Source organism: Diplotaxodon limnothrissa, linkage group LG17, assembly GCF_057381915.1.
Source record: "Diplotaxodon limnothrissa isolate DT_005_m linkage group LG17, D_limnothrissa_male_GT1.1, whole genome shotgun sequence".
NCBI classification, from domain to species: domain Eukaryota; kingdom Metazoa; phylum Chordata; class Actinopteri; order Cichliformes; family Cichlidae; genus Diplotaxodon; species Diplotaxodon limnothrissa.
The window spans coordinates 33,533,680-33,552,028 of NC_140612.1; the positions used below are offsets into that span (position 1 = coordinate 33,533,680).

General features: G+C 40.6%; 1 protein-coding gene across 1 annotated transcript in view; it reads right to left on the reverse strand.

The window, feature by feature from the left end:
- Nucleotides 1-2,556: 2,556 nt before the first annotated feature.
- The window catches only part of znf800b (zinc finger protein 800b), a 28,471-nt gene continuing 12,678 nt past the window's right edge, over nt 2,557-18,349 (reverse strand). Inside the window, exons 3-12 of the mRNA XM_085375849.1 lie at nt 15,712-16,054; nt 11,028-11,123; nt 9,440-9,583; nt 6,755-6,935; nt 6,477-6,666; nt 6,229-6,391; nt 5,175-5,539; nt 3,913-5,076; nt 3,424-3,533; nt 2,557-2,935 (exon numbers count right to left, since the gene is read on the reverse strand). Coding sequence (XP_085231975.1) covers nt 3,432-3,533; nt 3,913-5,076; nt 5,175-5,539; nt 6,229-6,391; nt 6,477-6,666; nt 6,755-6,935; nt 9,440-9,583; nt 11,028-11,123; nt 15,712-16,054 — 2,748 coding nt within the window. The 3' untranslated portion in view covers nt 2,557-2,935; nt 3,424-3,431. The remainder of the gene's footprint in view (nt 2,936-3,423; nt 3,534-3,912; nt 5,077-5,174; nt 5,540-6,228; nt 6,392-6,476; nt 6,667-6,754; nt 6,936-9,439; nt 9,584-11,027; nt 11,124-15,711; nt 16,055-18,349) is intronic.

The following is an 18,349-nucleotide window of genomic DNA, read 5'->3' on the forward strand; positions in this document are numbered from 1 at the left end:
TGGCACCAACAGCCACACAACAAAGTCTCCCAAATCGCTTTTCTTCCTCACTATGCTGCTCAGTTTGATGTTCAACAATTTGTCTTGACAGGCAGACACTGCTAGTAGCAGCAGCATTGACCTACTGCCATGTGATTGGTTAATTATATGTTTGTGTTAATGAGCAGCTTAATACGGTGTACCTAATAAAATGGCCAGTGAGCATATCTGACAATGTTGTTTGCAGAGATTGAAATTATTACCCAGTGTAACGGTGTGGCTCACTGTCTATGGACCTACTGATATCAGGCTTTGACTGTACTTACGAATAGATATGTGTTCATATCTTTGAATAATATTTCCTGCACTCAATAAAATGTCTCTTACTGTCACCACCACAACTCAGTGGCATTAAAAAATAAAAAGATGCATTTCAGCAAAGTTGGGCGGGGAAAATGGAAAGCTGGGAAAAAAAGCCAAGTCTCCAAAGACATAATTCTTGAAAAACCAAATGAAATCTGCAAACGTTGTAAACAAACAAGACTGATTGAAGTAGGTGACTCACACTTCAAAGAGAGAGAAAAAGACAAAGCCACACAACAACCTACTGAGGTTTAAAGCAGTATAGTTTTATTTAAGTGGTTGGTTTCAACATTCTTGTCACTGAAAGGCTTTTCTAACGCTTGTCAAATGCTCTAGAAGGTGAGCTTAATAACATTACAACTTATGATTAAAGAAATGTCAAAATTAAAAAATAATAATAATAATCTAAAAGTCTCTTGAGGTTTCATTCCTGCTCTCTTCTGGACACATTTCAACAACAAAATCTCCTCCTTCAAACAGTGTAAGATTTTAAAAAAAGAAAAGAAAAAGAAAAGAACTAATGGTGGAACAATGCAAGCTTGCCTCAGCAATAAACAATTACAGAGTTGTAACTAGTCAGACGTGTTAAAAGCATATGGCCAACCAACACAAGTGAGTAACTATTTTGACTATTAGAACTATTATTTATACCATCCGTGCAGGATGGATCGATATATACACACTGTCAAGACCTCGCTGCTCTAGCATTTTGGGTTATAAAAATAAAGTTTGGTCTTTCCTTTTTTTCAGGTTTTGTTCCATTTCATGGCTTTCTGTTTGAACAGTAAGACATATCTGCTTTTGGTCTTCCTTGATCCTTTCTTTCCAACTCTTATGTGCCAGTGGCTCAAAGACTACCATCAGGAGCTGTTAGCAAACAAGTAAACCCCAACCCTTCCATCCCTCTCAAGTTTGGGTACAGGAAATCATATTTTGAATGGAATTCATACAGTACTTGGTAAAAAAAAAACAACAACAACAACAAAAAACAATCTTACAGGTAAGAAGGGAAAGAAAAGTTCATGCCCCTGCATGTTTAAGTGGATGTAACAAAATACTTAATGCCAATTGTTAAATAAGGGGAATTTAATAGTTTTGCTTTCTGGATTTGTGGCTTTCTTATTATTCAAACCTGCCATGCGTGCTGCTTTAGGCACTGAGGTTGAGACACATCTACCAGGACCTGTGATGGAAAGTACAGTAACTAAAGGAAGAATCAGCAAGATGACAGTGGTAAGAAAATAATGTCTTCCAGTTAACAGTTTAAGGCAGTATGGCTGTTGGTGACCTGTCACATCCTGCAAACATTCAAGCACACATTACTCCACATAATGTGCTGTTCAGTTCCTTCTCGCTGTAATTTAGCATGCACGGTGTCAGTTTGATAGTCCAAATGTTTCCCCTGCTGTACCACGTGTTGTTTCAGACTTTTATAAGTGGGAATTTGATTCATTTCTATAAAGTGAAAGATTCCTTCCAGAGTACAAAAACGTTCTCTGGAAGGATAACCTGGTGGTACAGGGTACTGTCATGGTAAAGGAAACACCCTTTACAAACATGCAATCACACCAAGTAGATAAGGCAGAAAAAAACAGTGATTACCACATGAAACTGATTGAAGTGATATTAGAAGAAGCACGCACACATTTTGTTTTTTAAATCTTTAAAGAAAACTTAAAAATCCACTCTGGTATTTCCTTTTCTTTGGCTGTACCCTGTAATTCATAACATCTGAACTTGTTGGTCACTTTAGAGATGACTAAATCCGACAAGTTTAAATTTCTGGGACAATGTACGTGACAAAATAGAGACTATTCAATTCTAAGGCGAGCATCAAACACTTTGGCTACAGTTTCTCTTCCTGGAAAGACAGCAGGGCACAAAAGTGGTCCAATCAACACAGGAATCAAGTAAGAGGGGGGAAAGCAGATGAACCAGCTGAATATAATAGGTCTGCATCACACCCAATTTAAGATATGGACATACATATAAGTCATAAATTAATGAAATGCTGCTGTAAGGATATAGGTTCATTTTGTGTAGGGTTAATTTAGCTTTATCTCTCAGTCTGTTTTTTGCAGAGACCACAATCCAGGTCTGATTTCCCTCCCTCTCTTACACACACACACACACACACACACACACACACACACACACACACACACACACACACACACACACACACACACACATAGATTAACTTCATCCTTTTACTAAAGGCCGTTTACAGGAGCAAAGCAGTACAAACTAGTCATCTGCATATGGATCCATATTCACATCTTGTAGTAGGTAAATAGAGAATATATATACCAGTAGTGAGTCTCTGTGTAGATAGCAGCGCCACCATCCAGCATGCTGGCTGGCTTCATCATGAAATTATACATGAATGTGAGATTCCAACAATATATTTGGTTCTTAAGCAAATGTGGAACATAAAACTGTTTGTACTTCACTCCTCCATCGGGCTCCGTTGTTCCTTTTTTGTTTGTTTCCTTCACATTTCCATCATCTTTTTCCTGTGCTTGCTCCATCTGCCTATTATTTTTCCAGTTTGTCATCGTTAGTGGCTCGCTAACCCTTTATTCCAGGGGGTCTGTGTGGAGACAGAGAGCAATGTAAAAGTGAGGGTAAAAAAATGATCAGAATGAGTTAAACGAAGAATCAAGGGAGAAGCAGGAGGTAAGAAAAAAGACTTCTAATGAGCAGAGTGATACACAGAGAAGTAAGTGAGAGTGAGCATGCAGGAAACAGCTGGTAAATCATGCCAAGCAGTTAATTAAAGGAGGAGAAGGAGGAGGAGGCTGATTGGGATTTCTCATCTCTGCCCAGGGAGTGGTCTTCAAGACTAACAAATAAACACACATTTCCTGCCACAAAGGAAACTGGCCCATCTCAAACACATTTATAGATTTGCTCAGGTATAAATGCATCTTGCAGGAGCTTGTCTTTTTGCAGTTTTGGCACACACATCAGGAAACAGAGAGGGAGACAAAAAAACAAAAAGACAAACTGGCAGGGTGAGAACGAGGCAGCGATGAAGCAGCGGACTCGCTGCACTGGAGGGAAACTCTGTGTTCTTACACTGTTTTTCACCAGACCAGGGATTTGGAGCGGGTGCTGACTCCTTTCCTCCTGCTGGCTGCTGCTGTCGTTGCGTTACGATGGCTTCGCTTATGTGACTCCAGGTACAACTGAGGAAAATCATTCACAAATACATTCAAATGTTATGCAGATGTATGCTAGTGGTTTATTTTCATTTTATGAAGTCACTACTGGCCAAATGTGTTTTAATGTTGTGGTTGCAGGAAAAATAGCATACGGATGAATGCTTAATCTATGGATGACTTTGATTAATCAATTAATCATTTTGCTTATATACCAGAAAACTGCAGAGAGTCCAAGGTGACTCATTTAAATGCAAATTTGTGCTACTTCCTGTCTCGGTCAGAGCACTCTTTAAAACTGTTGACATTTTTAACCTCTGTAAGACTTTCTGTGGTATAAACAAAGGTTATTTGGTCTTTGTCAGTATCTGCCTATTCTCACAGGGAGAATTCGTGTCAGTCATACCTTCTTAGCAAAGGCCCGTCCACACTGGTCACAAGCGTGAAGGGAGAAATTCTTTGTCACTCTGACTTCAGTGGACGATGTCCCCGTGCTGCTCTCTGACTGGGCGTCATGTCGCCGCGTGTGTGGGGTTTGGTTGCTGGGTGAGGAAGAGGTGGTGGTGTTGGTGTTGGTGGAGGAGGAGGAGTTGTTGCGTTGGTGTGTGTGTTTTTCGCTGCGGCGGGTCAGCGGGGGGCTGATGGGGTGGTGCTGATGGGTCTGCTGTCTCTCTTGCTTACGGGTGACGGGAGGGGACGGGGTGAAGACTGTCGACGACAGCTCCTGTTGTTTACGAGTGACGGGGGCTGGAGGTGGGGCAGAGGAAGAGGAGGCTGAAGAGGCTGTTGGGCCAGTTGTGGAGCACTCTTGCTTACGGGTGACGGGAGGTGAGGGGGAGGAAGACGACGAAGCGTGACGTCCGTTCACTTCCTCTTTGACGCTGCTGCCTGTCCTCTTGTTCGAATTGTTGAGGACTACCTCTGCTAGCCTCTTCACTGCCCTACTCTCCAGTTTGGGCATGATCTTGGCGAGGTACGTGGATGACTTCTTGTGAACTACGGTCACGTGACGCAAGACGTCGCGCTTGCGACGCGACTCGTAGCGACAGAGAGGGCAGCGGTAGAACTTAATGAAGATGTCGTTGCCGTCTGTGTGCAGCTCAATGTGTTTTGTTAAGTTCTGACGTGAGCTGAACTGTCGTTTGCACAGCTTGCAGAAGAGCTGCTTAAAGTCAAAGCCCACTGACAGTTTCGTCATTTTGGTGGCCATGCTGCCACTACACGCGTTTCCCCCACGGGAGGATGATGATGATAATGATGTCATTTTTGGGCTTGACGGGGCCTCTTCCTCCTTCACCTTCGTGGCATTGTGTGCCACAGAAACTCCTTTAGCTGTGCCAGTGCTGTCACTAGGAGAAGGTGCTGGACTGCTGACAATGTCCTCGTCGTCTTCTTCATCCGAGGGCTCCACTGCTTCCTCCTTAACCCTGACATTGTTGCTGACAGACAAGTTAGTGCTGCTGCTGTTGGAAGTGGCTGCTGCAGCGGTGGACGTTGCTGTACTAGAAGACTTGCTGCTTTTCATGCTGTATATCTTGTGGACTATACGCATGTGCCTCTTCAACATGAGCTGAAACACACAATTGAAATTCAAAAATTAATTCACGTTTGTTTTCTGAAGGAGCAAATTACATGACGACAAAATACCAACTTATTAACAAACCCTACCTGTGAGCTGTAATTCCTCTTGCAGAGCGTGCAGCGGCATGATGCCGAGTTTGCCTGTGTCGAGGCCGGGAGCTGAGTCTGAGGTTTGGCTTGGTTTTGGTTTGAAGATGATGTTTTAGAGTTCACAGGGGTGGACTTGGAGCTGTGGCCACGTGTTGGCGAGGCATTGCTGCTCTTTCTGGGAGGCGTGACTTCCAGTGAGAAGGGCTGGCCGGGACGTGAGGCTATGCTGGGTGTGATGGTGTCCCTTCGCAGACCACGATGCACCTCATCAAAGTGGCGTCGCACATTAGCTTTGGTAGCGAAGGTTTTGAGGCACACTGGACATGACTTTCCAGTAGGTGTGCTGAGTGTCCTCGGCCGACCTGTGGTGTCATGAAAAGGGTTATTATTGCGAACGATAATTCCTGCGGAAAAGTAAAAATTTCATTTAACATTAAAAAATGGTAGCATGGTAGGTAAACACAAAGAACAATGAATAATAGCAAATGACCACAATTCGATACTTCACGTGGAATGTTTAGAACAATGTTACCAAAAATGACATCTAAAAAAATTCAAGCCCAGGCACTCGAGGTAGGTTTAAATGAGTAATAAATGCCTTTTACTTCATCAGGCTAAAGACATGAACATTTTTTGAAGGTTTACATTCACCTAACACTCAAAAGATCCCCAGTTTGAGAGACTGGGAGGTGAAACAAATGCCTTCAGGGCTGTTCCAGGAAGGGCATACCATCTGATGTGGTGACCCTTTGTGAATAACAGAGGAACCAAAAGAAGCTTTTCAGTGTCAGTTCTTTGTAAAAACAAGTCAATAACTTTTACAAATATTGTAAGGGTATGCAAAATACTGTTACACAATAGAGGGAGCAAGTTATTAATATTACAGTAATGCAAAGATCCATTTATTTTTCTTTTTTCTTAAAGAACAAGGAGGATTGTGGGAAAGGACACAATTTTAAGTAAGTTTTGTTAGATATTATAATTTGTCAGGACAGGAAAAGCACAACAGAAACTACTAGTCAATTTACCAGCACAAATACAGATTGCATACCTTTCACCATGGACAGCAAGCTCGTAGGAACTGTGCGTGTCTCTGTAAACTTTCTGAGTTCCTCGAGTTTTGTCTGGTGCATTTTGCGGCAGTGGCGTCTGATGCTGCGGCGCGAGTTGAAGTCTTGACCGCAAAGACAACAGGAGATTGTCACATCTTCAACCTGAATGAGAGTGAGAGAAATAAGACTGAGTTACTCAGCATCACAAAGAAGACAACGATTTGTCTTTGTTCTCTGCAACACCTACCCCACTGTTGGACCCCTCATCCTCAGGCGGTGGCTGCTCCTCTTTAGCCTCCTCTTCAGGCTCCCATCTCCTCTGTCCCTGGTTGTGTCCTGGGCTGTTGTGGCTTTCTGGTCCAGCTGTCTGGTTTGCCTGGTTATTCTCCACACTTTCCATTGATTCGCCCTCCCAATTTACTGGACTCTCTCTGGCACTGCAAGAAATACAAATATATCAGAAATGAAGAAAAGACATGATCTTAGAAGTTGTGGTACATCTTACTCCATCAGCGCAGTGCTGACCTGGGTGTGTGTGATGGAAACCGAGCAAGCTCCTCCTCTGTGGTGAGGTACTGAAACACAGCCTTTGTGGTGGTCTGAATGGGCTCCAGTCGGACTACGTAATCTGGCCGATCGGCTCGTGGATAGATAGCATCCAGTAAATCCTTCATGGCAACACTCTGCCTGTCATCACCTGATGAACCTATGAAAGAAAAATCCCAAGAAACAATCAATCAGCTGTTTGTCACATAATACACAAAAGAAAAACAAATGTATGCAAATAAACACAAATAAACACAAGTATATGAGTGTGACACAGATGTTCAGTCTCAGTGAAATCTTTAGAAGCTGAACTTAAGTCTGTATGACTTGAAGGCTATTCTGGTGCAGCTGCCTTATAAAGAGCAAGCTAGAAATTTGTCATGAAAACATTTGCCTTGCTAAAAATAAAATGCTAATACCGGCTGTGTTCACATGAGGTTACTACAGAGCCATGTTATACTGACAACACCCATTTAGAAAGGATATTTGAATATATATCGGAAAAAAAGATCATGAAGACAAGGTAACCCAAAATGAAAAGATTTTAATTAGTGGAAAATGATCCTCATTCAGCTGTAATGCCATCACCTGAAAGACTGCAATTTGGCCTAATGAGCTGCTACATCATACTATTAAAAAGAGAAACAGAAGCAGTCATTGTATTCATTTAAAATCTCTGACCTGTGGCAAATTGCACAAAGGCATCAGATAAACGTGCCCAAATCTAAACGGACAAAATAATCTCACAGGGGCCGACCAGCTTTTCTCTTTAATTTTCTTTTGTGCTACTGAAAAGAGGAGAGAGTGAAACAACATTTAATATGGTTGGAGTGTAGAGTGGTTGTGGTGATTCAGGTTATGTAGTGAATGGATGAGGGTGCAGGGCTACAAAACACTGTCTCTGTGCAACTTTAGATTAGCACATATCCTTATCCACAAAGAGTATTTTATTTCAAGTAAATGCAAATGTTTACTCTTGACAGGATTAGGGTTTCCTCAACAATAATAAAGCCCTTATTTTATTCTTATAAATCACTGTGTGGTATGGGAACTGCAACAAAACTGATTTAAAGTCCCTCAGGTGGATTATAAGGACAGCAGAGAAGATCACTGTGGCCCTACCACTTACAGAACTATACAATGAACACTGTATCTGCTCTACAGAGCCCTCCCATCAATTGTTTACTGCTCTGCTGTCCGGCATATCTGAGCATCCAAACCAACACTCCCAGACACTGAAATAGCTTCCTCTCCCAGGCAGTAAGCCTCCTCAAAGCTTGGGGCACCAAGAGAGTGAACACAGGCTGCACTCACTCAGTCATATTTTACACTCTAGCATGTCTACACTGTATGGACATGCTTTAGACCACAGGTGACAAACTCCAGGCCTCGAGGGCTGCTGTCCTGCTTGTTTTCCAACTAGCCTGCCCTTGTAGCTTCTTATTGGCAAAGCACATGTAAACCAGATAATCAGCAGCAGGTAATGCAGGGATGTCTCAAAAACAGGCAGGATGCTGGCCCTCGAGGACTGGAGTTTGACACCTCTGCTATAGACTAACATACCTCACTAGCTCTACATTGAGACATACACAGCCACCTTAAATGGCACAAGGAAATTTACGCTCTTTGAATAACCACATATGTTATCCTCTGGTATATTTATACACACTTTATAGCTACCAGTGCTGTTACTGTAAAGTCTGCCTCTGTGGTTGTTATCCCTACTGGCAATGTAATCATGATGTCAGTGTCTGCACTGTAGGGTTGTCTTGCACTTTTATGTAGTGCATCATGGGTCATACCTGTATTGAACAAGTATGAATGAGTCATTTTCTAATATAATACACAACAAACCTTAGTTGATAGACTCCCGATTAGGAAAAACAAAAACAAAGCTGTACTTACTGCCGCACAGATCAAAAAGCAGATGAAGATAAGATACAATTAAAAGACTTTTTTTTTACAAGGTAAATAATATAACTGACTGTTCATACCAAGACAGCACTGTTTCTTAAAAGAAAGCAGAGAAAGCTAATGGAAAAATTGCTTGAAGACTTTCTTAGTGTACATCCTTCCTCTTGTAAAGCAAAGAGACGTGGACTCATACTATGGCTAATGAGGAGTAGATAAAACAAATGGTGCGAGTTCAAAGTCACTCTGCTTAGTAGTACGAGAGGAGAAACTGCATGATGGATAGATGTGCAATGGGATGTGGGTTTGTGTGTACAAAGACAGAGACAATAATGAGTATGAGACAGATGGCATGAAAGAGAGTAAAGGAACCTTGGGAGTGAGATAAAGTCAAATTTGAAGAAGCAGAAGGCGACGTTAAAGAAATCAGAGGCTTTTTTTCCCCTTGCCAAGGGCATTTGTGTGTGGGTAACCTCAGGGATTTATGGGGCCCAAGCTGAAGTGAAGTTTGATCCCTGCTTTATCCGGGGACTTACAGTTTGTCTGGGGGTGTTAACAAGTTAATTTGAATGCCCCCAGTCTTCACAAAAGGTCTGTCCCCAGTTCTTGCTGTACCTATTGATTTTATTACTGAGTTTTCAGGCATCTTCTCTGCTCTTTTGGGGGCTTTCTCAGCAGAATTTGGATCATGAAGATGTATTCCAGACATGTTGACGAATGTGTGTCTTCATGCTTAGGCACGTTGTCACTGACCATCAGATTCAGGCAGGCGTGATAGGCAGTAGTACTCCTTATGTGTGATGAGGTTGGGCAGGCCTCTGAACAGACTGCGGCACAGTTTACACTCAAAGATGGTGTCCACCTCCCTTAGCAGCATGTGTTTTAGCTGGCTGGTGCCTGCAACAAAAATATAAGGAGTCAAAAGCACAGATACAGTATTTTCAAAAACAGCCCTAAGCGTAGGTTGGCTGCAGCATCATTATGCTGAAGGACATTTTATTAGATAAAATTTGAATTCATTTATATTTTCACTTTTTTTAGGACTCTGTATTATATCTTGATATAAGAAACCGCATAGAAAATTAGGATTAATCACAGAGGAATGATAAGTTCCTGTATGCATGAAAACCCTGTAGGGTAACTGTGATAGATATCATAATCCCTGGAATTAGTACTTTGTTCTTTTAAAGGATTTCTGATAATGATAATGAAGTCTTTGTATTAAGGACTACACTCCTTTCATCACTTTTACTTTTTCAAAAACTGTCATTCAGCATTCATTTCAATTGCGCATCTGTTCAGTGCTTTATTGGGTATGTGACGCATTGCTGCACCTTCCTTTTATTTACATGTGGGACTCACACAGATGTCAGAACCACACACACACACACACACACACACACACACACACACACCTGCCACTTCATTTTATCCTTTGCCCTCTGCCACTGGCTCAGAACTATATGTGTAGTGGCATGGATTACAACAGCAAGGCATAACCACAGTGCGCTTACAATTTAGAGGTACAGAGCAGAAGATCAGACTAAACACAACTGGCTGAGTTCAAGCAGAATAATCATTATTTCAACAGAAACATAATCTACAGTATTTTGAATATTAATGACTATTGTATTGTACTGTTGATTTGTTTTAAGAGACTTAGTTGGAAGGAAAAGCTTTCGATTTAATAAAATCTGTGTCTGAACCTTCACCTATGGGCATGAGCTCTGGAAAGCTTTTCAAGCATTCCCAGCTGGGAAGAGAACCGGGGGTAGACCCAGAAATCACTGGAGAGGTTTTATAGTTATATAGCCTCGGGAAGACCCAGGAGGAACTGTAAAGCACTGCTGGGCAAAGGAAGACCAGCTAATAGGTGCTCACTGTCATCAGATAAGGAGACTTTACATCGCAATACATCATCTACATATGTGCCTTTCAGGCAGACTTCAAGCAGACTGACCACAGTGTCTACAGCTGTTCATGTCCTTGTCCGCAAGAGAGCATAATCATGGCTTCAGGAATCAAGAAGTGCAAGATGGATGGAAGAGAGGGATCCTTTTTTCTTAACTCCTTATCCAGTTCAGGGTTGCCTCTTTTCAATGTAGCAATTTGCTGATATTTTACAGACTAACCAATTAATCTATTAAATAAACAAATTAGAAATCAATAAAATTTGTGGTATAAAGGATGGCAATCCTGCTGATGTGTTACTGGGATTAGATCACAATTCCTTATGGCACTCCACTGTGAAAACTGTCAACACATATTCAACTGAAAGAAGGGAGCAATGACAGGAGTTCATAAATAAGAATGAAATGAAGGACAATAAGAAAACACAAACCAGAACGGAAGCATTCAATTATCTGCTGAATCCCAGACTTGGAGGTCTGCAGAGGCTGCTGGAGCAGAGGAGGATCACCCGGCTCCACACAGAGACCTAAAAAGAGAGAAAGAGAGAGAGCATTTTATTAAAGTGAGCGTGTAATTACAACAGAGTATGAAAGCCACTGAGAAATAAAGCATCACCTAGAAATTCTGGGGAGCTGGTGGGAACAAAGTATATTGCCAACGCCAGTGCTTAAAGGGCAAATACAATCAGAGTCAGACAATGAAGTCTGTTCAGGATAGTGATTCATTTTGAAATCATTACCTTCTAATACACACACACACACACACACACACACACACACACACACACACACACACACAAAATGAGAAAGCATGCCTTCTATCTTTGCCTTCTAGGATCAGCATTATAACGGAAAGGAAACACAGGACATGGGTGTAAATGAAAAAACACCCTTTACAAATGAAATCTCTCTGCAGGGATTGCTCAGAGGACTACAGCTCAAGTGGGAGTGATGAAAAATGTGCAGTGGGAGGGCAGAGGCGTGCTGCTGGCAAATTTTTGTGCCGATTCCAACAGAGGTCGGCGACAGCAAAGGATTGGATACTCCGACTTGGGTCTAGCACAGTGCCACATTATCTGCCAAAAGAGGAACATGGCGAAATTTACTGATGTGCACTGGAGAATATTTTTTGCTTATGCATGACCTGCAATTACTGGAGGATATAGACTGAGAAAGCAGCAATCCTGATCATGGCAGGGATTTAATGTTTTGTTTGACGTATGTGCCAGCTTTTTCACTAGCTTCCCTTTAATGCATGTAATCATTCATTCAATTGTCATATAATACAGGGAGACAATTGTCCTTTACTCCTCTCTTGTTTTCATGCAAGTTGAATTGATTTATGTTCACTCTCAGTGTAACAGTACTAGCCAACAAGTTTTAAAAATGTAAATCAGATATAAAATTTTCTACCTGCATGAAAGATCAAATTTGTTGCCACAGTGTTATTTATTGGCCTTAGTGATAATAGTTGTTTGTTATTGATTGAACGAAACACTTTTTAAACCTTTTTTTAAAGCTTTTTAAACCATTTTCAGACCGTAAGTTTGTTGTTTATTTGCTTTTGTTTTTTTTAAAATACAATTACTGTTTTAGTCTTCAATTCAAAACCTGTGGTCATCATCAGAAACAAGCTACCAAGCAGCAACCACCACGTCACTGTCATTTTTTGTAAACATAAATAAATAAATAAATAAATAAATAAATAAATAAATAAATAAATAAATAAAATAAAATGCATCATTAGGATGTGATCACAACATCCTGTGCCACAACACAATGAACACAATCAGCACACATTCATGGAAAGAAAGAAGTTTGAACGTATTGGTCTTAGAGTCAAACAAATTTAGTTTTCTGTTGTATAAAACATTAAATATAACATAGCAGGAGCAGAGCTTTGGTTCTTGCATTATTTATAGAAGCTGACTGTGGCTGAAAGACCTGCAGTGGTTTACTGAAATGACTTATGGGTAGGTAAAGTGCCCTCATCCTACCTCCTCTATAATAAAAGGTAGAATGAGGGCATAATTTTTATTTTGTATGTAATTATTTTTTTGTATTCCATGAACAATTTTTTTTTACATCAATACAATCTGAGATGGGCATACAAACAACCACGGGGTGTTTACCTTCACATACACCACCACACACCCTGTTATCACCTCAAAAAATAAGATGCCATTGAGAACATTATTTCTACTGCGACAAAAGAGCTGTTTGTAAAAGCAAGGCTACCACAAGGCTCCAAATAAAACATTATCATTGCTTCCAGTTGTGACAAATATCCACTGTTTGTCTCCCTCTGAAGCATGCACATATATTACAGCCCACAAACTACCATTTGTGTATCTTGGAGATTGTAGCGGTACCCTTTGACTGGCATTCTGTTAATTCGTGGAAAGCTCTGCTATTTCCAAGATGACGTTAATTAATCTCATGTTGGAATTCAGAAGCTGAGACATTTCATGTTTAAAAATTTTGCACTGGTACAATATATTTTAATGCCAACTAGGGCAGCCAGATTTTTAAGTCATGATTACTGTGATTAAAATGCATCAAGGCAACAACATTACTGTGATATGAATAGAAAATGTGATAAAGGGTTTTGTCTTTTGTCTTTTTTTATCAAGTTAAGTCAGTATAACTTTAACAAAGGCAAACAAAAAGAACAATTACATAATTATTTCACATGTCCTTTAGTGCAGCGGTCCCCAACCCTTTTTGCGCCACGGACCGGTTTATGCCCGACAGTATTTTCACGGACTGGCCTTTAAGGTGTCGCGGATAAATACAACAAAATAAAACTAGTACCGGTACCGAAAAACAGAAGATTTATTCATAACACACGTGAAAAGACCCAGGAAAACTGAGTTAACGATAAAAACGATAACAAAATAACGCTGAAACCCGATAAAAACCCTGAAAACCATACATTTCACACCTGAGCGTCAACTCTCGCGACCCGGTACCAAACGACTCAAGGACCGGTACCGGTCCGAGGCCCGGGGGTTGGGGACCACTGCTTTAGTGGTATCAATATTTTATTTTTAAACAGCATGTTTATAAACAATACAAAGTTATCACATTACTTTCATCTAGTTATCAATTGTCTACTTTTAAGAAGTTTCTACAATACTGGGAGGCAGGTCTACTCAAAATGCCATACACACCTTGAGTAGACCTGTTTTGTGTGAAAGTGGTGTAACTGTGGTTGGTTTACTCTGATCTGAATTCTTTCATGAGTTTGTAAGCGTGTAGCCTCTTTCCAAGATGTGGGTTTTGTTTCACACAGAGAAAAAGCCCAAGCAAACTCCAAGTGAACCAAGTGAGAACATTGAGTCTGCTTATTGGCTAGATGTTACTGGGGCAGCAGCAATAAAACAAAATGAAAAAGGTACTGTGTTCTTGATAACACGGAGAATTTCTCTAAACAGTATATCTGGGTGATATTTCACAGTTCGTCGGACTGAGGTTAGATCACATTTTAACTGTAAACAAACTGCTCTGGAGTTTTTCGTGAACTAGACCCAGACCACTCATCCATAGGTCTCAGTGCGGTTGTTCTGCTCAGACAAACTAAACAGTAGAGGTGTGAAAACACCCTGAGAGACACATAAAAGTGAAAGAGACTAGCTTACAGAGTAATACACCCACAGAGACGGTGGCAGGAAGAGACAGAGACAAAAAGGTAAATGACAACTGTGTGAGAGGCTTTGATAGAGATGAAGATTATGTATTAATGTGTGACAGAACATGTTTTCCTCTTTACCATCCCCCAACACCTCCCCTGCGTATGCTGCTATAATCCCAGGGGTGAAGGTTAGTGACCACTCTGACCTCCACATCCCCCTCTGCAAGAGAGTCAGATCAACCAGAGCTTCTCTGTGCAGTGTCTTTATTGCTACCAGAACTATATGACATTAACACAGTATCAGTGTACACATATGTGAGATGCATAAAAACACCTCTTCTATTCTGAAAACATGAGACAAGAAGGAATGCTACTGTGAATGAAAGGCAGGGAAGGTTCATCTAACAAACCAAAAGAATAGAATAAAGCAAATATTTCAGAATTCAGACAGAACATCTGTCATTATAAAAAGTAGATTTCATAGCCTTGTAGTACAAATTACAACTCTATCCAAAAGCTTAGCTTGGTTTTGGGGTCATGAAACACATTAGCTAAAAGTAATCACACCACATAAGCAGGACAGATGTGACAATGCACAATCTGGCCATGAAAATCTTTCCAAGTTCTCATCCTAAGTGGAGAATTAGGACTATTTTTTCCAAGTTAATCAATAATGGGTTACGTCTTATTCTTAAACTAGGACTGTGTTCATTTCTCTATACATTTCTATTGGATTTAATCCCATTCTCACCAGCAGAATGGAGGAGTAATGCAAAAAAAAAAAAAAAACTAGTGTAATAAATCAGTTCCCAAATAAAACTTTCATAAACGTCTGACAGCTCCAGCTAACCAGTGGTGCCCAGAGTGGTGCTCAAAGCCAAAGGCAGTTCCCATTTTCTGTGTATAAACAAACCATTCACTTTGACTTTGGAGTCCAGCCTTACTCCAGCGCCCTGACAGGAGGCTGACAGACAGTTTTAGCCTGTAGGTGGATGAATCAAAGCAGCGAGTAGTGCAGAGTGAAGACTAAAATTCCCACCATGAGGTTGTATGCCAGCCAGCCATGCTGCAGTTTACAGCCATGTCTGTCCAGACTACTAATATACTTGGTGAAGAACTTGAAGGATAGCAAAAAGACTAATGCAACAGACCAAATGACAAATGTGGTAACAATAGCCTCGTCTGTTCTTCTTTTATAGTGTTAAACACTGCCCTGAAAAGTGTTTTTGCAAAACATACTGATGTTGATTTAGCTGACCTTTAACCCTTTGAATTTTGTCCTTTTGAACATTTGTCTTATTCTTGAATTATGTAGCTCTGACCAGCAACATCTATCAATTCATCCATGAGACCAAGCAAACGGTTGTGCTACATTTTCCCATACCCTTTCCTCAAACAATGAGCTCATGAGAATGGGATAAACGGACGACTCAAAACCTTAAGTGCAACAGCTTGAGTCTGCACACAACAGTCATACTCACCTGTGTTCTGGCCATGTTTGCAGGCACTCGTCTGCAGAAACTGCTCCTCAGTCTGGCAGCTCTGGTCCCTGGTCTGAGTGGTAGTGTTCCTATGAGGCTCAGGCAGTAGAGGGGGAATGGGCTTCCACAGAGGCTTACCCTGGTGCTGTCCAGTAGAGTTGCCCCTTTCCTGAACATCCACTGGAGTTTCCTTCTGGTCCCATTTCACCGGCAGCGCCTCAGCTGAAGCAGAGGTCTGAAGATGAAGCTGATCAGAGCACTGATCTCCATGTCTGGGTTGCACCTGTTGATGTTGGGTGTCCGAATGGAGTTGGCCTCCCTCCATCTCTGGCTGAACACCACTCTGACAAGAAAGCCAGACATGACAACATAAGACACACAAATAAAACGGACTGCATTTATAATTAAAGCCACTGTAATCTCCATGCTCCTGTGGGTACTGTGGACATCAGCAAGAATTGCTGCCTGCCACTGTGATATATATACAACCACTGGAGGGAGACAAATCCAAAAAATCTTTAACTGCTTTAGATAGTAGCTGTCAAAGGGAAAGTGACTAACACTGTAGGTAAAAAGGGCAAGCCACTGCAGTGATGGATACTAGCATATGTGGGACTGCTTATGAGACAAAAGCTTTAAATAACTTCTTTATAGTTAATAGGTTCGTCTCAGGAACGCACCCCTGATAAAAGGTTCTGTTTGCAAAGGGAAGCCAATTAGAAGAAAGTTGGCTTGTTTTAGACAGTGGATGAATATAAAGGGCTGCACCAAGGTCTAGTGCATAGTAAATAAAGATTATTTTAATCAGTGTATCCTACAAAGCTACTCTAGCAGAGTTCACTCATATGGAAAAGATATATATAAATCTTATAAGGTTTGTATCTGTCTTGTGTGAAACTTGTATGAAAAGCACACAAGAGTGAAAACAGATATAAGATCCCTTGAAAAATTATATAAATGAAACTTGTACGTTTTGGATACTTACTAAAACAATATATGAAAGTAATGAGAAAGTGGCCACTTTCATGAGTAAATCATATAAGCCTTATATGATTCACTATATGAAGTAGGCCACATCTTATGCAAGTCTTTTATAAGTTTTTACTATTTCTTTTCCATCTGGGCAAGAATTTAAAAAATAGTTTGAAATTATAAATGTTACCTAATGAAGACTGAAAATTCATGCATTCATAGACAAGTAAATTAGAAGAGAGCTCCTTAAAAATACAATTAGTAGCTGTCTTTGTCCTGAATTAATGCCAATTGTTGGGCAGAATGAAGGACCACAACAGCTGGCCGTGTATACGTCTCTGCGCACATGTCTCCTGAGCATCCAGAAATTTTGTAGAGGAACATTAACCTTGTCTCACACAGCTACCCCCCAGCAGATAAGTGACTCCCCATCAACTCCTCAATGTGTGCACACACAGCATGTTTGTCTGTGTGTGTATTTATGTCTCTTAACCAGACCTCCTTTCTATCCAAGTCCCCAATCTTAGCTCCTCTGCCACCCACCAATTTATCCTCATTCCCTCTCTGTCTGTGTCTGCCTCGCTAACTCTTCGTGTCCCCGCTGTCCTTGAAGAGGGATAAATGACTCCACATTAACTACATTACAGCACATCACCACAGGACAAGTGGGCCGGTTGGACACTAAGGCACAAAGACATACAAACGGACACATTGCCATATCGTGGCTTAAACAAATAGCTGCAAAATAGCCCAAAAAATATCCCATTTGTGCAATACACACGTAACCTAATGAACCCAGTGGACCCAGACAGATTTATTTCAACCAATGGTTCAAGTGCAAAGATGAAGGGAAAGAAAAAAAACACAGTAAGTTTTTACTTTAAGAAAAAGAGGGAAAAAAATCACCGTCATGAGCTGAAGAAAAAAACATCAGGGAGTGCCACCATTCACTTAGAATTTCAATTCATCTGCCAGTCAATCAGTCAACTATTCATGATTCATTTTCAATGGAAAGTGGTGAGCACAAAGCACAAGAAAGAAGACTGATTAGAGTAGGTGGGCGGGCTATGAAATTCCACTCTTTTAAAAAATGTCATGTGGAATAAAGAATAAAACGAACAGGTGAAAGCGGTATAAAAAAAAAACAAAAAACAAAACAGATAAATCAGTCGGATGATTATTTAACAAGACTGATTTTCATATGGATATTGACAGCAATATGTCATTAATCACACGATGAATGGTATTTAATCATGAGGTCTATAACTTCAACAAAAAAAAGATGCAGGGCTCTAATGAAGATTTGTAGATTTGCATTTGTATATGGGCATTTACAGTTTTTGGTTACTGCTTGGGCTCTGCGCATCAGCAAACCGAACCAAAACAGAATAATGAAAACTACATATTAATAGGGTTTACAGTGGTACTAAAAGAATTGTTCGAGATATAGCCCCTTTAATAAGGTGATCAAATTGCAAAATTTCAAAAACAATTATTAAAGATTTTGTGTCCTGTTTCGCAGTGAGGCTTCTTGTTATTAAGAAAATTAACACGTGAAGAGTGAAAAAGTAAAGAAGATGTTAGTTGAGCTTCAAAAAATGTGCAAAATACACAGAATCCTCACAAAGTAAAGTGTCAGTTCGCCAAAAGACAAAATTTTGGCAAG